Source organism: Capricornis sumatraensis, chromosome 4 (genome assembly GCF_032405125.1).
Source record: "Capricornis sumatraensis isolate serow.1 chromosome 4, serow.2, whole genome shotgun sequence".
Classification (NCBI taxonomy): domain Eukaryota; kingdom Metazoa; phylum Chordata; class Mammalia; order Artiodactyla; family Bovidae; genus Capricornis; species Capricornis sumatraensis.
Window position 1 is genome coordinate 30,910,897 of NC_091072.1, and position 23,382 is coordinate 30,934,278.

At 36.7% G+C, this 23,382-nt stretch overlaps 1 protein-coding gene across 1 annotated transcript in view; it reads right to left on the reverse strand.

Moving 5' to 3' along the window:
* Nucleotides 1–23,098, reverse strand: part of TRAPPC11 (trafficking protein particle complex subunit 11) — a 37,701-nt gene extending 14,603 nt beyond the window's left edge. The window contains exons 1-18 of the mRNA XM_068970352.1: nucleotides 22,895–23,098; nucleotides 21,871–22,040; nucleotides 21,086–21,156; nucleotides 20,144–20,258; nucleotides 19,295–19,394; nucleotides 18,859–18,932; nucleotides 17,222–17,318; nucleotides 15,114–15,247; nucleotides 14,317–14,464; nucleotides 12,198–12,291; nucleotides 11,173–11,252; nucleotides 10,988–11,066; nucleotides 10,827–10,881; nucleotides 10,328–10,473; nucleotides 9,788–9,849; nucleotides 9,560–9,692; nucleotides 8,854–8,984; nucleotides 1,476–1,631 (exon numbers count right to left, since the gene is read on the reverse strand). Coding sequence (XP_068826453.1) covers nucleotides 1,476–1,631; nucleotides 8,854–8,984; nucleotides 9,560–9,692; nucleotides 9,788–9,849; nucleotides 10,328–10,473; nucleotides 10,827–10,881; nucleotides 10,988–11,066; nucleotides 11,173–11,252; nucleotides 12,198–12,291; nucleotides 14,317–14,464; nucleotides 15,114–15,247; nucleotides 17,222–17,318; nucleotides 18,859–18,932; nucleotides 19,295–19,394; nucleotides 20,144–20,258; nucleotides 21,086–21,156; nucleotides 21,871–22,040; nucleotides 22,895–23,098 — 2,049 coding nt within the window. The remainder of the gene's footprint in view (nucleotides 1–1,475; nucleotides 1,632–8,853; nucleotides 8,985–9,559; nucleotides 9,693–9,787; nucleotides 9,850–10,327; nucleotides 10,474–10,826; nucleotides 10,882–10,987; nucleotides 11,067–11,172; nucleotides 11,253–12,197; nucleotides 12,292–14,316; nucleotides 14,465–15,113; nucleotides 15,248–17,221; nucleotides 17,319–18,858; nucleotides 18,933–19,294; nucleotides 19,395–20,143; nucleotides 20,259–21,085; nucleotides 21,157–21,870; nucleotides 22,041–22,894) is intronic.
* Between the last annotated feature and the right edge of the window lie 284 nt (nucleotides 23,099–23,382).

Consider the following 23,382-nt stretch of genomic DNA (forward strand, 5'->3'; position numbering starts at 1 on the left):
TCTCTACTCCAGGAAATTTACACTAACTGATTTAATCCTCATGAAACACTAAGAGGTAGGTAACATTATTATTCCCACTTTACAGATGAAGAAACTGTGATAAAAGCAGTCAAGTAACTGCCCAGGGCCACAAGCAGGTAAGCTGGAGAGCTGGAACTGAAACCCGTGGAGTTTGGCTCCAAAGTTTATGCTCAATAAAAATGAGTTTCATCATATATTCCTGAAAGACATTTTAATTATCTACATTAAATGAACCCTTTAAAGTACCTATCTTTTTAAAAAGACACAATCAGCAATGTTTAAACATCACAATGATATCACACCTGAGCGTGAATTATGTCGTATTTTAAAAAATATAATTGCTACATTCCAGAATGCTGTGCTCAGTCACCCAGTATCTGACTCTTTATGACCCCATGGACTGTAGCCTGCGCCAAACTCGTCTGTCCGTGGAATTTTCCAGGCAAGAACACTGGGGTGGGTTGCCATTTCCTCCTCCAGGGGATCTTCCTGACTGAGGATCAAAGCCAGGTCTCCTACATCTCCTGTGTTGGCAGGTGGACGCTTCACCTCTGTGCCACCTGGAACCCCACATTACAGAAAACATATACACACACATATACAGGGTATATATAGTTTAAAATTCCTCAACTGATTATACAGGCATTAAACATAGGGTTGGTCTCATGTGGTAACAGGAAGTGATGCCTAACACAACACTATCTAGCACTTACTCCTTGGAAGGAAAGTTGTGACCAACCTGGATGGCATACTGAAAGGCAGGGACGTTACCCTGCCGACTAAGGTCCGACTAAGGTCCGTCTAGTCAAGGCTATGGTTTTTCCTGTGGTCATGTCTGGATGTGAGAGATGGACTGTGAAGAAGGCTGAGCGCCGAAGAATTGATGCTTTCGAACTGTGGTGCTGGAGAAGACTCTTGAGAGTCCCTTGGACTGCAAGGAGATCCAACCAGTCCATTCTGAAGGAGATCAGCCCTGGGATTTCTTTGGAAGGAATGATGCTAAAGCTGAAACTCCAGTACTCTGGCCACCTCATGCGAAGAGTTGACTCATTGGAAAAGACTCTGAGGCTGGGAGGGATTGGCGGCAGGAGAAGGGGACGACCGAGGATGAGATGGCTGGATGGCATCACCCACTCGATGGACGTGAGTCTGAGTGAACTCCAGGAGATGGTGATGGACAGGGAGGCCTGGCGTGCTGCGATTCATGGAGTCGCAAAGAGTTGGACACGACTGAGCTACTGAACTGACTGACTGACCGAATATTATGTATAATATATCTTCACTGAAAGGAAACCTATCAAAAAACTGTAATGAATGATTTCCCTTGGTAAGTCCAAATGGAAGATTTCCATTTTTAACTTAATAATCTTAAGTATTACTGAAATTCTTTCTGATGCATACTCATTATTACTTGTATCATTTAAAATATTTTTTAAACACATTTTATAACTAACCTCAATTTTCTTTCCTACATCTTCAGTTTTTGCAACAAATTTAAATAAAAACTTCCTTGTTTTACCAGGAACTAAACACATCTTGCCTTGAGTCAAATTTTCTAAAACGTCACTTGCTTTGGATGCTTCTTCGATTACACAGAACTGGTTGTATTCCTGAAAAAGACAAGAGTGAGGGTCATGGTTTATGTTTCTTAAACATAAATTTCATGCTCTTTTTTTTTGTTTGTTTGTTTGTTTTTTTTCTTTTTTTTTTAAATTTTAAAATCTTTAATTTTTACATGTGTTCCCAAACATGAACCCCCCTCCCACCTCCCTCCCCATAACATCTCAGTGAGTCATCCCCATGCACCAACCCCAAGCATGCTGTATCCTGCGTCAGACATAGACTGGCAATTCAATTCTTACATGATAGTATACATGATAGAATGCCATTCTCCAAAATCATCCCACCCTCTCCCTCTCCCTCTGAGTCCAAAAGTCCGTTATACACAGCTGTGTCTTTTTTCCTGTCTTGCATACAGGGTCGTCATTGCCATCTTTCTAAATTCCATATATATGTGTTAGTATACTGTATTGGTGTTTTTCTTTCTGGCTTACTTCACTCTGTATAATCGGCTCCAGTTTCATCCATCTCAACAGAACTGATTCAAATGTATTCTTTTTAATGGCTGAGTAATACTCCATTGTGTATATGTACCACAGCTTTCTTATCCATTCATCTGCTGATGGACATCTAGGTTGTTTCCATGTCCTGGCTATTATAAACAGTGCTGCGATGAACATTGGGGTACATGTGTCTCTTTCAATTCTGGTTTCCTCGGTGTGTATGCCCAGCAGTGGGATTGCTGGGTCATAAGGTAGTTCTATTTGCAATTTTTTAAGGAATCTCCACACTGTTCTCCATAGTGGCTGTACTAGTTTGCATTCCCACCAACAGTGTAGGAGGGTTCCCTTTTCTCCACACCCTCTCCAGCATTTATTGCTTGCAGATTTTTGGATCGCAGCCATTCTGACTGGTGTGAAGTGGTACCTCATTGTGGTTTTGATTTGCATTTCTCTGATAATGAGTGATGTTGAGCATCTTTTCATGTGTTTGTTAGCCATCTGTATGTCTTCTTTGGAGAAATGTCTATTTAGTTCTTTGGCCCATTTTTTGATTGGGTCGTTTATTTTTCTGGAATTGAGCTGCATAAGTTGCTTGTATATTTTTGAGATTAGTTGTTTGTCAGTTGCTTCATTTGCTATTATTTTCTCCCATTCAGAAGGCTGTCTTTTCACCTTGCTTATAGTTTCCTTTGTTGTGCAGAAGCTTTTAATTTTAATTAGATCCCATTTGTTTATTTTTGCTTTTATTTCCAGAATTCTGGGAGGTGGATCATAGAGGATCCTGCTGTGATGTATGTCTGAGAGTGTTTTGCCTATGTTCTCCTCTAGGAGTTTTATAGTTTCTGGTCTTACATTTAGATCTTTAATCCATTTTGAGTTTATTTTTGTGTGCGGTGTTAGAAAGTGATCTAGTTTCATTCTTTTACAAGTGGTTGACCAGTTTTCCCAGCACCACTTGTTAAAGAGATTGTCTTTACTCCATTGTATATTCTTGCCTCCTTTGTCAAAGATAAGGTGTCCATATGTGTGTGGATTTATCTCTGGGCTTTCTATTTTGTTCCATTGATCTATATGTCTGTCTTTATGCCAGTACCATACTGTTTTGATGACTGTGGCTTTGTAGTATAGCCTGAAGTCAGGCAAGTTGATTCCTCCAGTTCCATTCTTCTTTCTCAAGATTGCTTTGGCAATTCGAGGTTTTTTGTATTTCCATACAAATCTTGAAATTATTTGTTCTAGTTCTGTGAAAAATATGGCTGGTAGCTTGATAGGGATTGCATTGAATTTGTAAATTGCTTTGGGTAGTATACTCATTTTCACTATATTGATTCTTCCAATCCATGAGCATGGTATATTTCTCCATCTATTAGTGTCCTCTTTGATTTCTTTCATCAGTGTTTATAGTTTTCTATATATAGGTCTTTAGTTTCTTTGGGTAGATATATTCCTAAGTATTTTATTCTTTTCATTGCAATGGTGAATGGAATTGTTTCCTTAATTTCTTTTTCTACTTTCTCATTATTAGTGTATAGGAATGCAAGGGATTTCTGTGTGTTGATTTTATATCCTGCAACTTAACTATATTCATTGATGAGCTCTAGTAATTTTCTGGTGGAGTCTTTAGGGTTTTCCATGTAGAGGATCATGTCGTCTGCAAACAGTGAGAGTTTTACTTCTTCTTTTCCAATTTGGATTCCTTTGATTTCTTTTTCTGCTCTGATTGCTGTGGCCAAAACTTCCAGAACTATGTTGAATAGTAGCGGTGAAAGTGGACACCCTTGTCTTGTTCCTGACTTTAGGGGAAATGCTTTCAATTTTTCACCATTGAGGATAATGTTTGCTGTGGGTTTGTCATATATAGCTTTTATTATGTTGAGGTATGTTCCTTCTATTCCTGCTTTCTGGAGAGTTTTTATCATAAATGGATGTTGAATTTTGTCAAAGGCCTTCTCTGCATCTATTGAGATAATCATATGGTTTTTATTTTTCAATTTGTTAATGTGGTGAATTACATTGATTGATTTGCGGATATTGAAGAATCCTTGCATCCCTGGGATAAAGCCCACTTGGTCATGGTGTATGATCTTTTTAATGTGTTGTTGGATTCTGATTGCTAGAATTTTGTTGAGGATTTTTGCATCTATGTTCATCAGTGATATTGGCCTGTAGTTTTCTTTTTTTGTGACATCTTTGTCAGGTTTTGGTATTAGGGTGATGGTGGCCTCATAGAATGAGTTTGGAAGTTTACCTTCCTCTGCAATTTTCTGGAAGAGTTTGAGTAGGATAGGTGTTAGCTCTTCTCGAAATTTTTGGTAGAATTCAGCTGTGAAGCCGTCTGGACCTGGGCTTTTGTTTGCTGGAAGATTTCTGATTACAGTTTCAATTTCCGTGCTTGTGATGGGTCTGTTAAGATTTTCTATTTCTTCCTGGTTCAGTTTTGGAAAATTGTACTTTTCTAAGAATTTGTCCATTTCTTCCACGTTGTCCATTTTATTGGCATACAACTGCTGATAGTAGTCTCTTATGATCCTTTGTATTTCTGTGTTGTCTGTTGTGATCTCTCCATTTTCATTTCTAATTTTATTGATTTGATTTTTCTCTCTTTGCTTCTTGATGAGTCTGGCTAGTGGTTTGTCAATTTTATTTATCCTTTCAAAGAACCAGCTTTTGGCTTTGTTGATTTTTGCTATGGTCTCTTTTGTTTCTTTAGCATTTATTTCTGCCCTAATTTTTAAGATTTCTTTCCTTCTACTAACTCTGGGGTTCTCCAATTCTTCCTTTTCTAGTTGCTTTAGTTGTAGAGTTAGGTTATTTATTTGACTTTTTTCTTGTTTCTTGAGGTATGCCTGTATTGCTATGAACTTTCCTCTTAGCACTGCTTTTATAGTGTCCCACAGGTTTTGGGTTGTTGTGTTTTCATTTTCATTAGTTTCTATGCATATTTTGATTTCTTTTTTGATTTCTTCTGTGATTTGTTGGTTATTCAGAAGTGTGTTGTTCAACCTCCATATGTTGGAATTTTTAGTAGTTTTTCTCCTGTAATTGAGATCTAATCTTAATGCATTATGGTCAGAAAAGATGCTTGGAATGATTTCGATTTTTTTGAATTTATCAAGTTTAGATTTGTGGCCCAGGATGTGATCTATCCTGGAGAAGGTTCCATGAGCACTTGAAAAAAAGGTGAAATTCGTTGTTTTGGGGTGAAATGTCCTATAGATATCAATTAGGTCTAACTGATCTAATGTATCATTTAAAGTTTGCGTTTCTTTGTTAATTTTCTGTTTAGTTGATCTGTCCATAGGTGTGAGTGGGGTATTAAAGTCTCCCACTATTATTGTGTTATTATTGATTTCCCCTTTCATACTTGTTAGCATTTGTCTTACATATTGCGGTGCTCCTATATTGGGTGCATATATATTTATAATTGTTATATCTTCTTCTTGGATTGATCCTTTGATCATTATGTAGTGGCCTTCTTTGTCTCTTTTCACAGCCTTTGTTTTAAAGTCTATTTTATCGGATATGAGTATTGCCACTCCTGCTTTCTTTTGGTCTCTATTTGCGTGGTATATCTTTTTCCAGCCCTTCACTTTCAGTCTGTATGTGTCCCTTGTTTTGAGGTGGGTCTCTTGTAAGCAGCATATAGAGGGGTCTTGTTTTTGTATCCATTCGGCCAGTCTTTGCCTTTTGGTTGGGGCGTTCAACCCATTTACGTTTAAGGTAATTATTGATAAGTATGATCCAGTTACCATTTACTTTATTGTTTTGGGTTCGGGTTTATACACCCTTTTCGTGTTTCCTGTCTAGAGAATATCCTTTAGAATTTGTTGGAGAGCTGGTTTGGTGTTGCTGAATTCTCTCAGCTTTTGCTTGTCTGTAAAGCTTTTGATTTCTCCTTCATATTTGAATGAGATCCTTGCTGGGTACAGTAATCTGGGCTGTAGGTTATTGTCTTTCATCACTTTAAGTATGTCTTGCCATTCCCTCCTGGCCTGAAGAGTTTCTATTGAAAGATCAGCTGTTATCCTTATGGGAATCCCCTTGTGTGTTATATGTTGTTTTTCCCTTGCTGCTTTTAATATTTGTTCTTTGTGTTTGATCTTTGTTAATTTGATTAATATGTGTCTTGGGGTGTTTCGCCTTGGGTTTATCCTGTTTGGAACTCTCTGTGTTTCTTGGACTTGGGAGATTATTTCCTTCCCCATTTTAGGGAAGTTTTCAACTATTATCTCTTCAAGGATTTTCTCATGATCTTTCTTTCTGTCTTCTTCTTCTGGGACTCCTATAATTCGAATGTTGGAGCGTTTCATGTTGTCCTGGAGGTCTCTGAGATTGTCCTCATTTCTTTTAATTCGTTTTTCTTGTTTCCTCTCTGAATCATTTATTTCTACCATTCTATCTTCTATTTCACTAATCCTATCTTCTGCCTCCGTTATTCTACTATTTGTTGCCTCCAGAGTGTTTCTGATCTCATTTATTGCGTTATTCATTATATTTTGACTCTTTTTTATTTCTTCTAGGTCCTTGTTAAACCTTTCTTGCATCTTCTCAATCCTTGTCTCTAGGCTATTTATCTGTGATTCCATTTTGATTTCAAGATTTTGGATCATTTTCACTATCAATATTCGGAATTCCTTCTCAGGTAGATTCCCTACTTCTTCCTCTTTGGTTTGGTTTGGTGGGCAACTCTCCTGTTCCTTTACCTGCTGAGTATTCCTCTGTCTCTTCATCTTGGTTATATTGCTGCGTTTGGGGTGGCCTTTTTATATTCTGGTAATTTGTGGAGTTCCCTTTATTATGGAGCTTCCGCACTGTGGGTGGGGTTCTATCAGTGGCTTGTCAAGGTTTCCTGGTTAGGGAGGCTTGTGTTGGAGTTCTGGTGGGTGTAGCTGGGTTTCTTCTCTCTGGAGTGCAGTGGAGTGACCAGTAATGGGTTATGAGACATCAAAGGTTTTGGAATAATTTTGAGCTGCCTATATATTGAAGCTCAGGGGAGTGTTCCTGTGTTGCTGGAGAATTTGAGCGGTATGTCTTGTTTTGGAACTTGTTGGCCCTTGGGTGGAGCTTGGTTTCAGTGTAGGTATGAAGGCATTTGATGAGCTCCTATTGCTTAATGTTCTGTGAATTCAAGAGTTCTCTAATGTTTTCAGGCTTTGGATTTAAGCCTCCTGCTTCTGGTCTTCAGTTTTATTTTTACAGTAGCCTCTAGACTTCTCCATCTATACAGCACCGATGATAAAACATCTAGGTTAAAGACGAAAAGTTTCTCCGCATTGAGGGACGCTCATAGAGGTTCACTGTTTTTGAAGACAATGGTCTGCTTTTCCGGTTGCCTGATGTCCTCTGCCAGCCTACAGAAGTTGTTGTGTGGAGTTTGCTCGGCGTTGAAATGTTCTTTTGAGGAATTCGTGAGGGAGAAAGTGGTCTTCCCGTCCTATTCCTCCGCCATCTTTATGCTCCTCCTCTTATGGGTTTTGGGAGTCAGAAATCCAGATTTAGCATCACTTCTCCTTTTGGATCTTTCACAAGGTTTGAGTGCAGTTGTCATGTGAGGCTGCAGTGATCTCAGAGCTCAAAATCAAATTTCATGCTCTTGCTTTAAGATTCTCCAATTAATCAGAAGGAATCCTTGGGTAATGGTTTGTAGTTGAATAAAACATACTAATCTTCAAGTGACCCAGGCTTGCTCCTGCCCTTGCTCTCAAAATGCTTCTATTTAAATGGGGTTGACATACACTAAACTTTCTCAGGTTCGCCAAGATGCTAAGAATATTGAAACTCAAAAATGCTTGCTGGTTAACAGCGCAACATACTTTCTGGGTCACCAGAAAATTAGAAGTGGGCTTATAACTGAAACAGAATATAATCAAGCACTTGCCTACATCATACTACAAATATGTTCAAATGTGAGAAATATACTATCCCAATTCTGTAGAAAAAAGTTGCTTATTTATGGGCACCATACGGTGTTTGAACTATTTGAGAAGTCAACTGTGATGCCCCCAAAGGAATAAAACTGGAAGAGCGCACGTTTACACATTTACTTTATATCCATCTATTCCACTTTCATTTCTTTAAAATCAAAAAGATAACAGTTTTATGTCGTTAAGTCGCTTCAGTCGTGTCTGACTCTATGCAACCCCATAGACGGCAGCCCACCAGGCTCCCCCGTCCCTGGGATTCTCCAGGCAAGAACACTGGAGTGGGTTGCCATTTCCTTCAATGCATGAAAGTGAAAAGTGAAAGGGAAGCCGCTCAGTCGTGTCTGACTCTTAGCGACCCCATGGACTGCAGCCGACCAGGCTCCTCCATCCATGGGGTTTGCCAAGCAGGAGTACTGGAGTGGGGTGCCATTGCCTTCTCCAAACAGTTTTATAATGAAAACCTAATACTAATGTGAGAATAAAACAAATGCTTTTGAAAATCTAATCACACTCATTCTAAATATATCTTATTTGAAATTTAAGTTACATATTACAAAACTTGTCTCTATGTATAGACAAAGTCCATAGGCTTCCTAAGCAAGAGGTGAAAACAAAAATTAGGATAGGAAAACTGTAAAACTTGCATTATGGACACAGAAGTTGAAAATTACAAATACATTTATTTTTTAGATAGACTGTATCATACACCTATTAGCGAGAAATCTACTAAGACCTAAAATTCACTAAGTTTATTTTACTTCATTTAATGCAAGTCATGATACAATACATACATGGTAAAAAAAAAAAAAAAAAACAACCACACACACATTAAAAGGTACCATTACCTGATTATTAAAGCTGATACAGAGCTTAGAAAACCGAATGGGATGTGGACAATCAGCCTTCAGATAAACATCAAACTGCACAGGAACATCGACATGAAAACTTGGAGCGTGGAACTTGGCTTTGCATTGCACTAGAAACAAAACAAAAGGGGCCAATTCAGACACCACCAGACGTGCTAGCCCCACGAACGTTATTCTCCGACCTACACCTGCTCTTCAGAAAGCAAACATCTCTACTGATTATTCTAACTGACTTCTGAACTTGAAACATTTCAACAGACTATGCAGTTCACTCTTTAGAAAAAAATTCAAATCAACTCTACCTCCAAAACCTCTTTAATTTTAAAAGCATGCTTGCTCCTGAAATATAACTGACATATGATTTTAAAGAAAAAAGAACCATTCTGTTATTTTTAGCTTATTTCAAAATATCTGCCTAGATAGGAAAGCATAAACCTTTTAAATAACTGTTTTTTCAAATAACATCTGAACTAAAAATGAACACAGCAGGAAATTTTAAGATCTAAACTAAGTATTTAAAATTCTGACCATCTTTGTATGTCAATGGGGAAAGTAAAAAAAAATTAGTTTATCTACAAAATGACTGTATTTGGAAAATTCTTTGACTTGTATTATTCTGCATCTATTTATTTCTTAGAAAATGGACAATTTCTCTAAGATAATACTATAAATGCTGGTTACCCACCAAATGGCACAAAGTCTTGTACGCCTATTGTGAAAACATTGCTGCCAGCCAGAGAGATTCGGTCTGCCCACAGCTTCTGAGCAGTTTTCACAGCTAAGATATCACAGTCAGGTTCAGGATCAGGACTTTCGTTCTGCACCAACATGGAGTTAAACATTTGTTCAGCTAGTTGTAAAAAAAATACACATATCCAGATACAGATTTTATATATAAAGAGTTCCAACCTACCATTAAAACATTTATGAGGTTTTTTTCTATCCGAGATTTCTGGTCATCTTTCAGCGTTGAAGCTAATAGGAAGGAAGAAGCAAAAAATCAGAACTACAAGACAGGCAAGTAAGCCCATGACCCCGTACAGGTATTAGTGGGGTAAGCCCCAAGTAAGCCCAATACTACCCCCCCCCACAGGTATTAAAATACTGTAGATAAATCTCTCTTCTAAGATGGCTAAACACAATTCCAGAAAACTGATAGCTCAGCTTTCTAAGTCAGCCTCAACACTTTATGTATGTGCATTGGAACTCTTATGTGAAAAATTACTTTACACCATAATTTGAAAAGGCAGAAGAAATCTGTTCTCAACTACAGTAGGACCTTCAACTGTGACAAGTTCCATTAAAGTATAAACCTCTTCTCTAAGCAAAGTGACCAGCAGGTGATACAAGTACTATCAGATATTTGATACTGAATTATTCTTCCAACTATAAGAACCTTAAAGAGGCTCTGTAGTTGTTAAGATTCCAGATTTTACTGAAGGAATGTTGTTACCTCTGCCAAGGAGTTCCAGGGAGTAAGTGATGTAATCTTTCAGCTGGGCCATGAGGTAGGAACACTTCAGAGCCGTGGTCAGTATAGACGTGAGCAGGGTCCACCACCCTTCACTCCGATAATCACACATCACATAATCTAGCAACCTGATAGAGGATGACACGTCAGACACGCCGAGCCAGCCTCACAAGGCAGTGCAGGAAGAGTTCATGCAGAAACTAAAAGAAAATGCTTTACTCGTTTTATATAAACTTCAGAAAAATCTTCCTGAAATAGCTCAACAGGTATTTTCACATTAAATAAATGTGAGGTTTGCTAAGACTCAGAAAAGGACTGTACCAATAGGCATTACTTGAAAATATAAAAAATCACATAAATGGTGTTTAATAGAAGTGGGAATAAACATGGAAGTAATAAATCCTCCAATACAAACTTCCATTCTCATTTAGCTGCAAGGGAATCAGAATGCTTACAAAAATAAATAGTGAACAGGACTCACTTCAAAGCTTTGGTATAATCCTTTGCATAGTAATATTCCTCTCCCATTTGAACCACTATAAAGGAAACAAAGACTGCATGAATGTAATCTGAAATCTTGTATGAACGTAATCTGAAATCATTCAAAGTCGCAGGAAGTCATGGCATGTCAGGGATACGTACTCAGGTGACTCTTCATTCTTGGACACTTATATTTCTTAAACTGTGCAACAGCATTGCTCAGAAGAGTTATTATTACTTCCTGTTGAGAAAGATAAAAAGTGTGAAACATTCCAATAAAAATAATCTCATGTTTTCCCTGAAAATACAGTTTGTGTTGAGGGAGGAAAAAAAAAAAAAAAACTCACAGAGTGAACAACACTTCTCTCCTTCAGCTGAATGGCAAGAATCCCCACCTTCTCTTTTTCGGGATCCGAAAGATCAAAGCCTGTGTAAGAGAGGACACAGCCCATTTCAGATAGCTCGTTGAACACAGATCCTCCACACGGACATTGGATGTGTGCACTCCTTGAGGCCTTTACTACAATGTACTTCAGACTCTTCAACATTCTAGAACTCTGAAGAGTCTAAGAGGCGGCTCTATCAGCATGGAATCTTCGGTGTGGCCTCTGTTCTGAACGGTGCGATACTGAGCTCAGTACTCTTTTGCTCAGTGGAAACGACCACCTCAAAAGTGATATATAAAAAAAAAGTGATATCAATATCATTCTCTAGATAGAATACATTTCCTAGAGACCAAAGTAAATAATTTCTCTCTTTTTAACTTTTTATTTTGCATTGGAGTATAGCCAGTTAACAATACTGTGATAGTTTCGGGTGAGCAGGGAAGGGACTCAGCCATATGTATACATGTATCCATTCTCCCCCAAAGTAAACGATTTCTTAACACTTAAGCTTTTATAGCCACAGAAATTGCTCCAGTTAAGTGTGAATAAAACAAGAAAGATGCAGAGAAATTATTTTTAAGGTAGTACAAGTAATGTTTTAAAGTGTCAAATATAAAAATTGGCCACAGTGGCTTATTAAATTCTTTCGTTTAAGACAACAAATGTCCAAATGTGTTGATCACATCATTAGCTATGTTACTCTTAAGATGCAGTGACAGAAACAACACATTCTAAAAAAAATCTTAAAAAAATGTTTAGAATCTAAAAAAAGACTGAATATATGTATATGTATAACTGATTCACTTTACTGGACAGCAGAAACACAATATTGTAAATTAACTGTACTTCAATTTTAAAGAATGCTTAAAAAGCAAGTATTTCTACCTCAACATAATTTGTTATATTAATGCAGCCAAAGGAAAAATTAGATAGCAATCTCTTGCCTTTCGAGATTGACAAAAAAGGAAAAAGGAAAAATTATTTACTCAGTATTCCTTGTCGCCATGATCGTTGTCCATAGAAGTCAAGAACGCCTGCTTGCGTTTCTAAGGGATCAGGGTTGGGATATGTTACAGAAGCCTGTAAGTTAAAACACAACCCTGAGTAAGTTTACACAACCTGTCACTAACCAACTCTTCCCTAATCATTGTCAGAATAAAAGAGCTTTCGTAAATACAAACCACACAATTAAATATCAAAGTTGTGACTATTTTAACACAAACTGAACTTTCACAAAATTAAACAAAAACTGTTTAATATTGGATGTGGGTGTTCTCAGTTGCTAAGTCATGTCCAACTCCTTGCGACTTCATGGACTATAGCCCGTCAGGCTCCTTTGTCCATGGGATTTCCCAGGCAAATGGGGTAAATTTCCCTGGGAGGGATCAGGTAGTGTCATAAAAATAAACCTGAATAAACCAACCTGACTCTAACAAATGATTTAATAATAACTAACTTCTCTACATTTTCTTTTTATTTATAAACCAGTAAAAATATATTACAAATTAAACTTGATAGTTAAACCATATATATTTTTGTGCAAATAAAAATGTTATCAGTTTTCTAAAGAAAGATATGATTTTCTTTTATTGCAAGTGTATTAAGTCCTGGTATTGGTGGAGGAAGGATATTTTTGGCACCAGGGTTCACAAATTTACGCTGCTTTCCTTTTCTTTTTTTTTTTAATAACCTTTTACCCTCTGAAACCAAAACATAATAAGTTTTTGTTGAAAAATAAAGAAAACTTCCAAAAGGAAAAAAATTTAATTACCTGTAGACCTTCCACCACTATTAACAGTGTGTGCATTATTCTTCCAGATTTTATATTCGAATGTTTGCTTGTTATCAGCTAACATAATTTTTCAACCTACTTTGTTCATTTCAATACATTCCCTGTATCTCACCATATCACTGAATATTCTTTCAAAACATTATTTTTCTTTTTTTCAAAACATTATTTTTCATGGCTGCCTGCTATTCCACATTTTAACAGATTCTCTACAGTTGTTTACATTATTATTATTTTGCACTATGATTAATAGTTTATAAATAACTCTTAAAACTTATCTCTTTAGGATCCCTTATCTGCCTTAGGCTTCCTGAATATGAAATTCTCGGTCAAAAGGTAGGCATGATTATATAATTACTTGACGGAAGTAATTACTTGATAGAAATATCATTTTACACTCAAGCCAGGACTTGCAAATGCCTGTTTATACATATCCTGATGAGACCTAGTTTTAATCGCCTTTTAAAATACTGTGCTCAAATGATAATATGACAAACTTTAAAAATATAAAACATACAATGAAATTATACATCATATACAAATAACATGGTAGAAAAGTCTCAGTATATTATGATTTAAGGGAAAAAAAATTCAAATATTTAAAGTACTAATATGCAAATTGCTTTTTTTTTCTAAACAGTTTTTTAAGTAGCACCGTTGTTTAAATTCCCTTAACTTTAGAGAAGAATTTTGAGATCTTAAGTGAAAATAAACTGACATAACTATATGAATGCAAGTGTCTCTATCTATGTATATAAACATACACATACCATGATTTTATTTTAAAAGGTGCTTATGGAGTAATTGGTATTTAAATATAAACATGCAAGAGAAAGGCAATATAAAATGTCAAGTTTAAGAAACTATGCAATTAATACTCTTAAACAGATTCTTTAGAGTTTTCCATGGAGGAGAACCCCAGGAAGAGAAAGAAGTCCAATGACGTCCTCTCCACTGGGTCAAAATAAAGCACGTTGCTCAGTGTCCTTCACACTGCAAAACAATGAAATTACAGTGTGGCAAAGACTAAACTGTGGCTTTTATTTTAAAGCAACTTTGCCTGGTCAAAATCACTAACTTATGGCTAATCAAAAATCAGTTCTTCAAAGAAAAATGTCTGCTTAGTTCACAGGTGAAAACAGAGTACTCAGGCTAAAACTGAAAATAATCCTAATTCCTGAAAATATCAACAATAAAAAATCATTATAGGCAAAGGCTTGGAAAAAAAATTATCAACACCAACCAACTTCATCCTCTTTCAAGAGAAGGTTAATAAACTTCCTAATTGCCAGGTAATACAGGAGTTGGTGACTTACTTCATGGTTACAGAGGGCTTTGGCAACCTGTTTCCGCTCCTGGGCATAGTACGCTGCCTGCTGATAATAGAAACCAGGATTCTGAGTTTGAATAGCTGTCAATCCCAACTTAATAGCTTCATCAAATAAATCTCCGAAGGCCTGGAATCTTCAAGGGGAAAAAAAAAATCAAGAAATTTTAAGAGAGAAAAGAAAAAACAGCTTACTTCTATTAATACTAGTCTTTCATCCTGAAATCATAACCTCAGAAGACTGTATCCAGAAAATGCCACTGGTGAGCTGTAAACTGTGCGGACTGCTTTGTAAATACTAATACACACTAATTGTAGGTTACAGAAAAATTCTCTAAGTCAACTCTCTCATGCTAGCGAGTCTATAAATGTATCCTCAAACCAGATGTCAACATGGTTCCAACCACTCAAATACATTCATGTGTCTGGGAAATTTTTCATTTTAGCAATTTTGTCATCAGTCTCAGAGAGCAAATTCCATATCAGTAGGGATACTGTCTATTCACTGCTATATTCTTAGTGTCTGGACACATGACAGAAACTTGATATATATGTATGTGTGTGTGTGTTGAATGAAAGAGATGGGACCAGTAAACACCTGATTCCCATTAAGGAACTGTATGAATCAATATCTGCCATTACACCAAACATACTGGATCATTAAAAACCTACTTACTGACAAAAATCTTAGTGTGATTTATAACCAAAGTCCATGTTAACTCCATTCCTCCAAATTCTAAGAGTTTGATTTAAAAAACAATTCTGAAAATAAAATTTAAAACATACTGTTTAGACATCCATGCTGCATGCTCAAAAGCCAACTCTGCACTTCCAATTTTTTTCTTACACAAGTCAATATGCTTTCGGAACTGAGCAATTGCATCCAGCGGGGTGTTGTGTTGAAAACACAACCTACAGATCTGCAAGATGTAAGACCAAAGCCAAAGTTAAGAAGAAAACCAAACTCAAAGGTGGGTTTATTTAAAAGTATATAAAATTTGAGACTGATTTTAAAAAAACTACGGAATGTCCCTCTCTGAAGTTCAGCAGAATTGAAGTATAACAAAACTGATTTTCTGTTAGAAAAGTTATCTAAAAAGGTTATGTCCCATCGATTAATGAAATAAAATTATTCACTATTTGTAGTGAATCTATTCTATACCTTAGAAAGTTTTGTTAAGGTATAGCATAAGGAAATATTAAACCCAGTGAAGAGCATAAAGATGGGCAAAAATAAAATATTTCCCACAGGTAACTGAGAAAGGACAGATGAACTTTCAGTTTTAGAAATGTCAGAAAGCAAAAGATATTCTGCAGCACAATAAAAGCATAGTAGCCTCTGTATCAAAGGATTACAGAAATTCTATATGCATGTAGGGTAAATTAAAAAAAAAAAAAAGAAGAAACAAAGCCTAAATTTATTTCTACATGCTTACTGTTGTGGCTTGGTCACTCAGCCATGTACAACTCTTTTGCAACCCCATGGACTGTAGCCTGCCAGCCTCCTCTGACTGTGGCATTCTCCAGACAAGAATACTGGAGTGGGTTGCCATGCCCTCCTCCAAGGAAGCCTCAGGGATCGAACCCGTGTCTCCTGCTTGGCAGGCAGATTCTCTACCACTGAGCCACCTGGGAGGCTCACATACTTATTAGCAGTTTTGATTTTATTTTTTAGGTAAAAAGGAATAAATGAAAAGTTGTTCTCTCATCCATCCCTGTCCCTTGGGGATCCAATTTCCCCCTCTAAAGGCAACCAGCTCCTGGCATTCGTGGTATAGTCTATGCTCAGACAAGTACATGCATGCATTTACACGGGAACTATTAATACTATTTTCATACAAATAGCATTTCACTAAATATACTGTCTGTGCCTCGCTTTTTTCACCTACCAATATATTTTCAATATCATTCCATGTCAATATGCGGAGCTGCCTCATTCTTAATAGTTGTGTATTTCATTGTTCAGAGTTGTTTATGTTGACCAATCACTTACTGCTGGGTTTCCAATCTTTTCTTATTACAAGATGCAATAAATATCCTCATACATGTGATTTGTGAGTCTTAGCACAGACGTGGGATAAATTTCCAGAAATGGAATTGCTAGGTCAAAAGGAATGTGCAAATTTAAATCTTCACAGTCATTATAAAAAAATAGTTTCTGTACAAGGTGTACCAATCTACACTTACACGAGTAATGAATCAAGTGTCCGTCTGCCCTTACACCACTAACCCAGAGACAGACTCTTTAAAAGATGAGTGCAGAAAGATGGGAAGCACAGCACACAGCCTCTCTTACCTTCCAGAGGTGTCTACTTGGACCATATACAATCTTAAAGCACTCACTTAACAGGTATAAAAGTTTTCTCTAGAGGAATAAGTACACTTTTTCTGGACCTATGCCATTACACCAAGGAAGGCTTACCCAGTTCCATTAGACTGCATCTTTTAAAATTCAGTACTAGAGGCAGCTTTCTTCTCACTGTCTCCTGTGCCCACTTAAAAACAAAAGACCCTCCTGGAGGAGTTTTACAAAGATAAAACTGCTCTAAACGAGAACTCTGGGACCCATAGCTCATAACCAAGCACTACAATTAGGCTGCTAAGAACCAGGGCAGCCCTTGATAAGGGACATAAACGAACAGAACACAATTAACCACCTGGAGAAGGGCATGGCAACCAGCTCCAGCATTCTTGCCTGGAGAAGTCCACAGACAGAGGAGCCTGACGGGCTACGGTCCAGGGGGGTCACAGAGTCAGACATGACTGAGTGCCTAACACAATTTATCAAGTGATCGCTTTTCAAAGCAAGTGACTCATCAGGATTCTCAAATCCTAAGCGGACAATCCCATATTTAAAGCCAAATATTCCTTATTCTTGGAAGTGGAACTATTACCTTGTAGTTTATAAATCCTGCCATTGTCTTAATTTCCAGAATGTTAGTTTCATGGGCTCTCAATTCGTGTACAAGGTTATAGGCGGTCCTGTAATTCCTAACATAAACATGGGGAAGGCGGTTAAATGATGCCGGTTGATTTTAAAGAAAAATTCCTATCAGCAAAATTACCAGAAATAACGGAGTCAACATTTACTCAACATGTCTTAACACTCAATAGCTTCCGGAACAACATACACAGATCAGTCTCTGATGTCCTGGAAAATGACACACTGATTCGTTATGTGTGGGAGGAGTCAATGTCTTTCCACTAAGAACAGAACCCACGGTACATTGTTCGGTCACTAACATCTGTCTACAGCTGACAAGAAATAAGTTGGAAAAACAAAAGTAAAGTGGAAAATTGACCAAGAGTTACATGGCAAAATTAACATTCTGTTAAATAACAAGTAATTTTTAAAAGCATCATTGTTGAGCTCCTCAAACAGACAGACATTGCATGAGCAAAGGAGCCATCAAGACAGAGATGGTCAGCAGCTTTAAAGCCAGGTTTCTCTCCACATGAAGCGGGAACCACTGGTCTAGGGCACGGGCTCAGTGGAGACAGCCTCAGGGCAGCTAGTCCTTAAGGAGAGAACAGGGTGAGAAAGCGAAGTCTGACAGAAGACAGAAAGTAATGAGGAAAATCGCAGTCTTCTCCAAAGAAAACTGCGCCTGACTTCTCCCGGTAACAGCTTTCTTCCCAGCACTGTTTTCGAACAGAATTAGAATTGAAGGTGTTTCACTAATACCATGGACAATAAATAAACTACCTTTCAAAACCAGCTAAAATGATATATGAAGTTGCTGAGATTTATAAAACACGATTTGGTGTTTAGCACCTCATCAGAAACAAACAAGAAAAGGTTCCTGCAATATTCTTCTGAATGACGGACTTAAGATTTTTCTCTATTCCACTCCCAAGTAGACTTAGTCCTTCCTCAATTTTAGGGTATAAAGCTGGTTTTTATCCTTTTGCTACACTGGCACTGTCAATCTTAAAAAATTCAGTTAAGCTAGAAAGAGATGTTTTACTATATTGTGTAAAATATCTAACCACTGCCAACGCCTCTGCAACTATTCTTCAAAGTGCTAAACAGAGCCTTTGAATAATAAATAGATGATGCTGCTGGCAGGTATTATAAACTAAAAACAAATTAATTAAAATAAAATCAGAGTTGAATTGAATAAATGTACTACACACCTTAAAAAATTCAGTTTGATTCAGATAATGTTCAGTACATATTAAACTTTGAAAATCAGTCTTAACACGAGGGTTTCACTGAGTATACAAATGAGAAGCAGGCAACAAGATGGGGAAAATTTTAGTACTCTATTTCTTTAGAGCATGAAATTAATTAAATTAGAACAGAAAGCTTTTTAATACTATAAAATTTACTTCTGATAATAAAATGGATATTTTTCCAAAAAATTCAAACATTATATTCCATTTATCTCTAGAAAAATTAAAGTGAATATTACGAACCTGAATCTAACCAAGATAAACATTTTAAAAATTAAAGTTTGGTTGTGATTCAGAAATTGCTCTTAATATGTTACTGTTAAGAAATCTAGTTTGACAACTGTTAGAAACTTACTTCAGAGCATTCTGCGTATCTTGTTTCAACTCACTGAAGAAAGCTATTTTGAACTGATGTCTAACAAATAAAAGCTGAAAAAATAGGGAAAAAAATACATTACACATCTTCTCTTAAAAAGATAAAAATTGTAATAATGCTTGTTAAGAGGAAATCTAAAGTATAAAGGAAACTACTCGAAAGTAAGGTTCAGGATTACTCCAGGAACCAAATGTAGTTAAGAAGGCTATACAGGTACATCTGAATGAGCTTTAAGGGCAAAGAGGACAAAAGATAAATTAATTTTTAAAAGCTTTTAAAAAGAAGCTCAAAAGTACAGAAGACATTTTAAAACATCAAAGTATTTAAGAACTTTAATCTCCTCAAAAATAATTGATGATGAATAATCTGCTCTAGAATGCTGCTACTATTTCCTTCTTTAGGAAAAGACATGTACCTGGTGTGTTGTTTTATTCAAAAATTCTTTATGAGATTTCACTCTTCTAATCTCAGTGTAGTAATAAGTCTGTGCATGTTCATAAAAGGCATTTTCTAATCTGTTAAAAAAAAAAAAACATTCAAACATCAAAGTTACTTTAAACCAAAGTGTTTTCAAGAATCACATTTCTAAGACCTGAAAGTAAATCCTAACAGAAATACTGCCTGATTTACTTCGTAAGATAAAAAGTAAAACAAACTATAAACTAAATTTTTAGGAAAAAAAAAATCTAATAATAAGACCCACCAAAAGCTGTTTAAAATTATTTACAGTTTAAGAAATAATCAATAAAAATAACTCTACAATTTGTAAAAATTAGGTAAGCTCTAAGATTACAACCAGTCTAATTATTTTATTATTTTATAAGTATGAAAGAAATAAGATATCTAATACTCAATTATATTTGACTGTTTTTGTGACTATAACATTTAGGGTTTAAAGATAAAGAAAACAGGGAAGGGACCAGAAGTGAAAACTAGCAAATGAGGTGAAAGTAACATTTATGTAAGTTAAATCCTGCTTCCTTCTGTAATTATGAAATTACAGAGGAACAAAATTGCCTGAAGATGGATAAACAACTCAAAGTTCTGCTTATGAAAATAAGTACATATCAGAAGTATCTTCCCAGGGATGAAAGAAAGCTGACTTCAAAGTCAGACAAAGATTGACCTTCAAGGCTCTTCCTCCTTGGAAGAGTTCTGAAGTTATAAAAGGGTTTCAGTATTTCTAAGGAAAATGTGCAAAAAAGTAACATAAAATGGATTAGACAAAACTTAAACAATTCAATATACTGTCTCAGTTATTTACCTTATAATATAACCCACAAGGTGGTCTGTATGGGGCAGTACAAACAAAGACTTTCCTGAGAGCTCACACGCGTTGCATAAGGCTGCAGCCCTTTCTGAAGCAATGACATCTTCTCCTGTTCACAACAAGTTCCATAAAAAGAGAAAATCAATATATTTTTCTTAATGAACACTTCCTCAGATTGGTACAATGTAATTAAAAAAAAACTCAAGCCACTTTTCACCACATCTGTAGGACCCCAGGCGCCCTTGAGAGCTCTGTGGGGTGCTTAGAAGCTGTACCACACATCTCTGTCATAGAGAAACACTGTGGGATATTCTACAGAGCCAAGACAGACAGGCCAAGGAACGACAACAGATACACCACATAACTGTTTCAAAATCGTAACTAAAAATAAAAGCAATAATTCATGAAAATGGTTTGGAAAACTATTTAAGATGCTTCAAGTTTCAACACAGAAACAAAAATACATTTTGGCTTCTAAAGTTTGAGATGGTAGAAGAAATAAGCACTTGAAATAAGACATTTTCTTATAGAAAACCAGACCCAACCCCCTACCCCGAAGCACTTTTCTTTGCCCTATTGGAAATTAAAAAAAAAAAAAAAATTATGTAAGGAATATAATTTCAACTAGATTTCAAAAGCAAAACAACCTTTAATTTTAAACATTAAGTGAACAACTACGGTGTCAATTAATATGTGCCTCCCTAGGTGAGTTGAATGGAACTAGGGAGCAGCACTTGAGAAGATGGGCCCTCTTTAGTGTTTTTAATTTTTTTATAATAAGCATTTACTCCTGTGTTATTGGCACTTTTTTAAGGTTAACACACCATCTTTCGCGTAACCGAATGCAAAAGATTTTAATATTAAAGATGATGCCTTCTGGTAATAAGAACTGGAGGGATAAACCAATCAATTAGTTGTTAAGCAACCTTCTGCTACCTGGGGGTAAGGGAGTTTTCTTCTGAATCAGAACCACTGCAACTTTGGTGTTTCTCCCTTGTAAACTCTGCCTGCAGCAGAAAAAGAGCAATAAGATGAATTAATAATTAAACTGTTTTTACTTTAAAATTGTATTCAAAAAACAACAACAAACAAACAAACAAAAAAGTGTATTCAAAATTTTACATAAGATACAAGATTGACAATTTAGTCCAAGAAAGACAAATTTAAACTAAAAAAAAAAAAAAATCAAGATTAGGGGAATTTTTTTCCCCACATATAATGAAACGTACATGCCACAATGATTTAAGTCTTAAAAGTATAATCTCACACTGAGCTCCTATTTCTTACAAAAAAATCTTCTTAGAAGGCAAACGTTTAACATAAACTTTAATATAAAAGTTATATAACAACTTATTTCTTTATAGTGATATGTTAGAGAAGTCATCCAAAAGAATTATTTAGAAACAAATGGTGACAAAGCAAAAAGTGCTTTATTAGACTAAATAATAAACCGCTACAGTTCAAAAAAATATACAAATGCAAGAAAAAACATTTGGATATTCAGGCCAATTTGTCTTTGAAATTTCTTCCCATTGCTTAGCATACTGTAAGTTAAGGTCAGTTAATGCTGCCTGTTACCAAGGCAACAGGTTTCCCCAGAGGCCAGTGATCCCCGAATGACCACTGCAGTCTTAATAGCACTCAGGTGCCTTCAGTAAGTGTCAGTAAGCTCCAGTGGTGGGTCTGACCTCACACGGTCAACCTCACAAAGGGGACCATACCTGACTATTTCCACTCTGGTGGCACATTCAGACTGCTTCTCCTTCCACTGGGGCTCGTCCCAGTCCAGTTCATAAAACACGACCACCAGGGCTGGCACCAGATTCAGATGTTTGTTCATCCAGCCAGTTTTTAAGATCCCTTTGGGGATGTACCATTCATACGAAGTTCTCTGCAAACATTGACCAAAGTTGAAAAGAGGTACTTGACAACGAGAACAGCAGAGACCACTTGTTATGGAGTGCAGGCACTTTCTGTGTATTTCTCTCATTTCATATACACATGCCACACTTTTTAAAGAAGATAACACTTTTTACAGAGACCAAATAAGAGACAGCAATTTTTGGAGGTAGACACTCAACCCTAGAGGCAGTACCGTAACCATTTAAAGAAGGACCAAAGCCAAAGCATTTTTAATGACGTCAAGTCTTTCAAATAACTATGTCAAGCTTTCAAATTCAAGAGGCTGAATTAAACAGCCCTTTCCCCAATAAATTCTACTTATATTCCTCACTATCCCAGATTCTGCTCTTATAAAAGCTGCTCAGGTGTTTTCTAAAGCCCAAAATGGCTTCATTTGTTTCGAAGTCATGTGACCAGGATGGCATTATACCCCCTTGTGGGTAAAAGAAAAAAATGAAGGCTAATTCCTAAGTACAGTGGCAGAAGGGCAGTCACTGTGAGTCAGCAGGAGTGCCACGTCATGGGAGGGGATGGCCCAAAGCACCCAGAAACTCTCGAATCATCCCCAGAGCACCTGCACCAACCCAGACTACTCCAGCTCATGCTGGTCCAACCTTTACTCCACGTGAGGAAAGAGAGGACAGGATACGAAACAGCTTGGGAGCTTGCAGCGTATTACACACATGAAAAGATCTAGAGTTTTCTTCATGCACCTCTGTAACCATACCCCTGATCAACTCAGGGGGTTCTCTGCACAGATATAGGGACAAAAAAGATATACACACTAAAAGAAGGGGAGACAAAGGGAGAAGGAGGGTCCCCTTGCAAGTATAATGTCATTACCTTGGGTCTACATTTAGGATACTCGTGGTCACCTGGGAGCACCTTGAAAGAAATCGGTACCCGATCAGCCCTCCGGTTGGCACAGAAGGCATCCCAGACAGCTCGATGGACAGCATTATAGACCACATCCAGGCCTGTGAGAGTGACGAAAGCCATAGGCCGACAACATAATTCCACAGGGAAGTCCCACTGGGTGGGGCTCATGTTTAAGATGTCACGAAAACTCTGAAATGCAAACATTAATACATCAATAATCAATTTAGTGAAAGCCCACATCCTCATCTAATATATGAACCTCTACCATTCAGGAAATATTACGAAAAGGCAAAAGACTTTGAGTGTTTACAAACTGTCGAGCAAATCCAAAAGAAGACAGCAAACGGGAAAACTTTAATTCTTGAATTGGAACTATTAGAATTTAATAACTACACATGGACATCACCAGATGGTCAATACCAAAATCAGATTGATTATATTCTTTGCCGTCG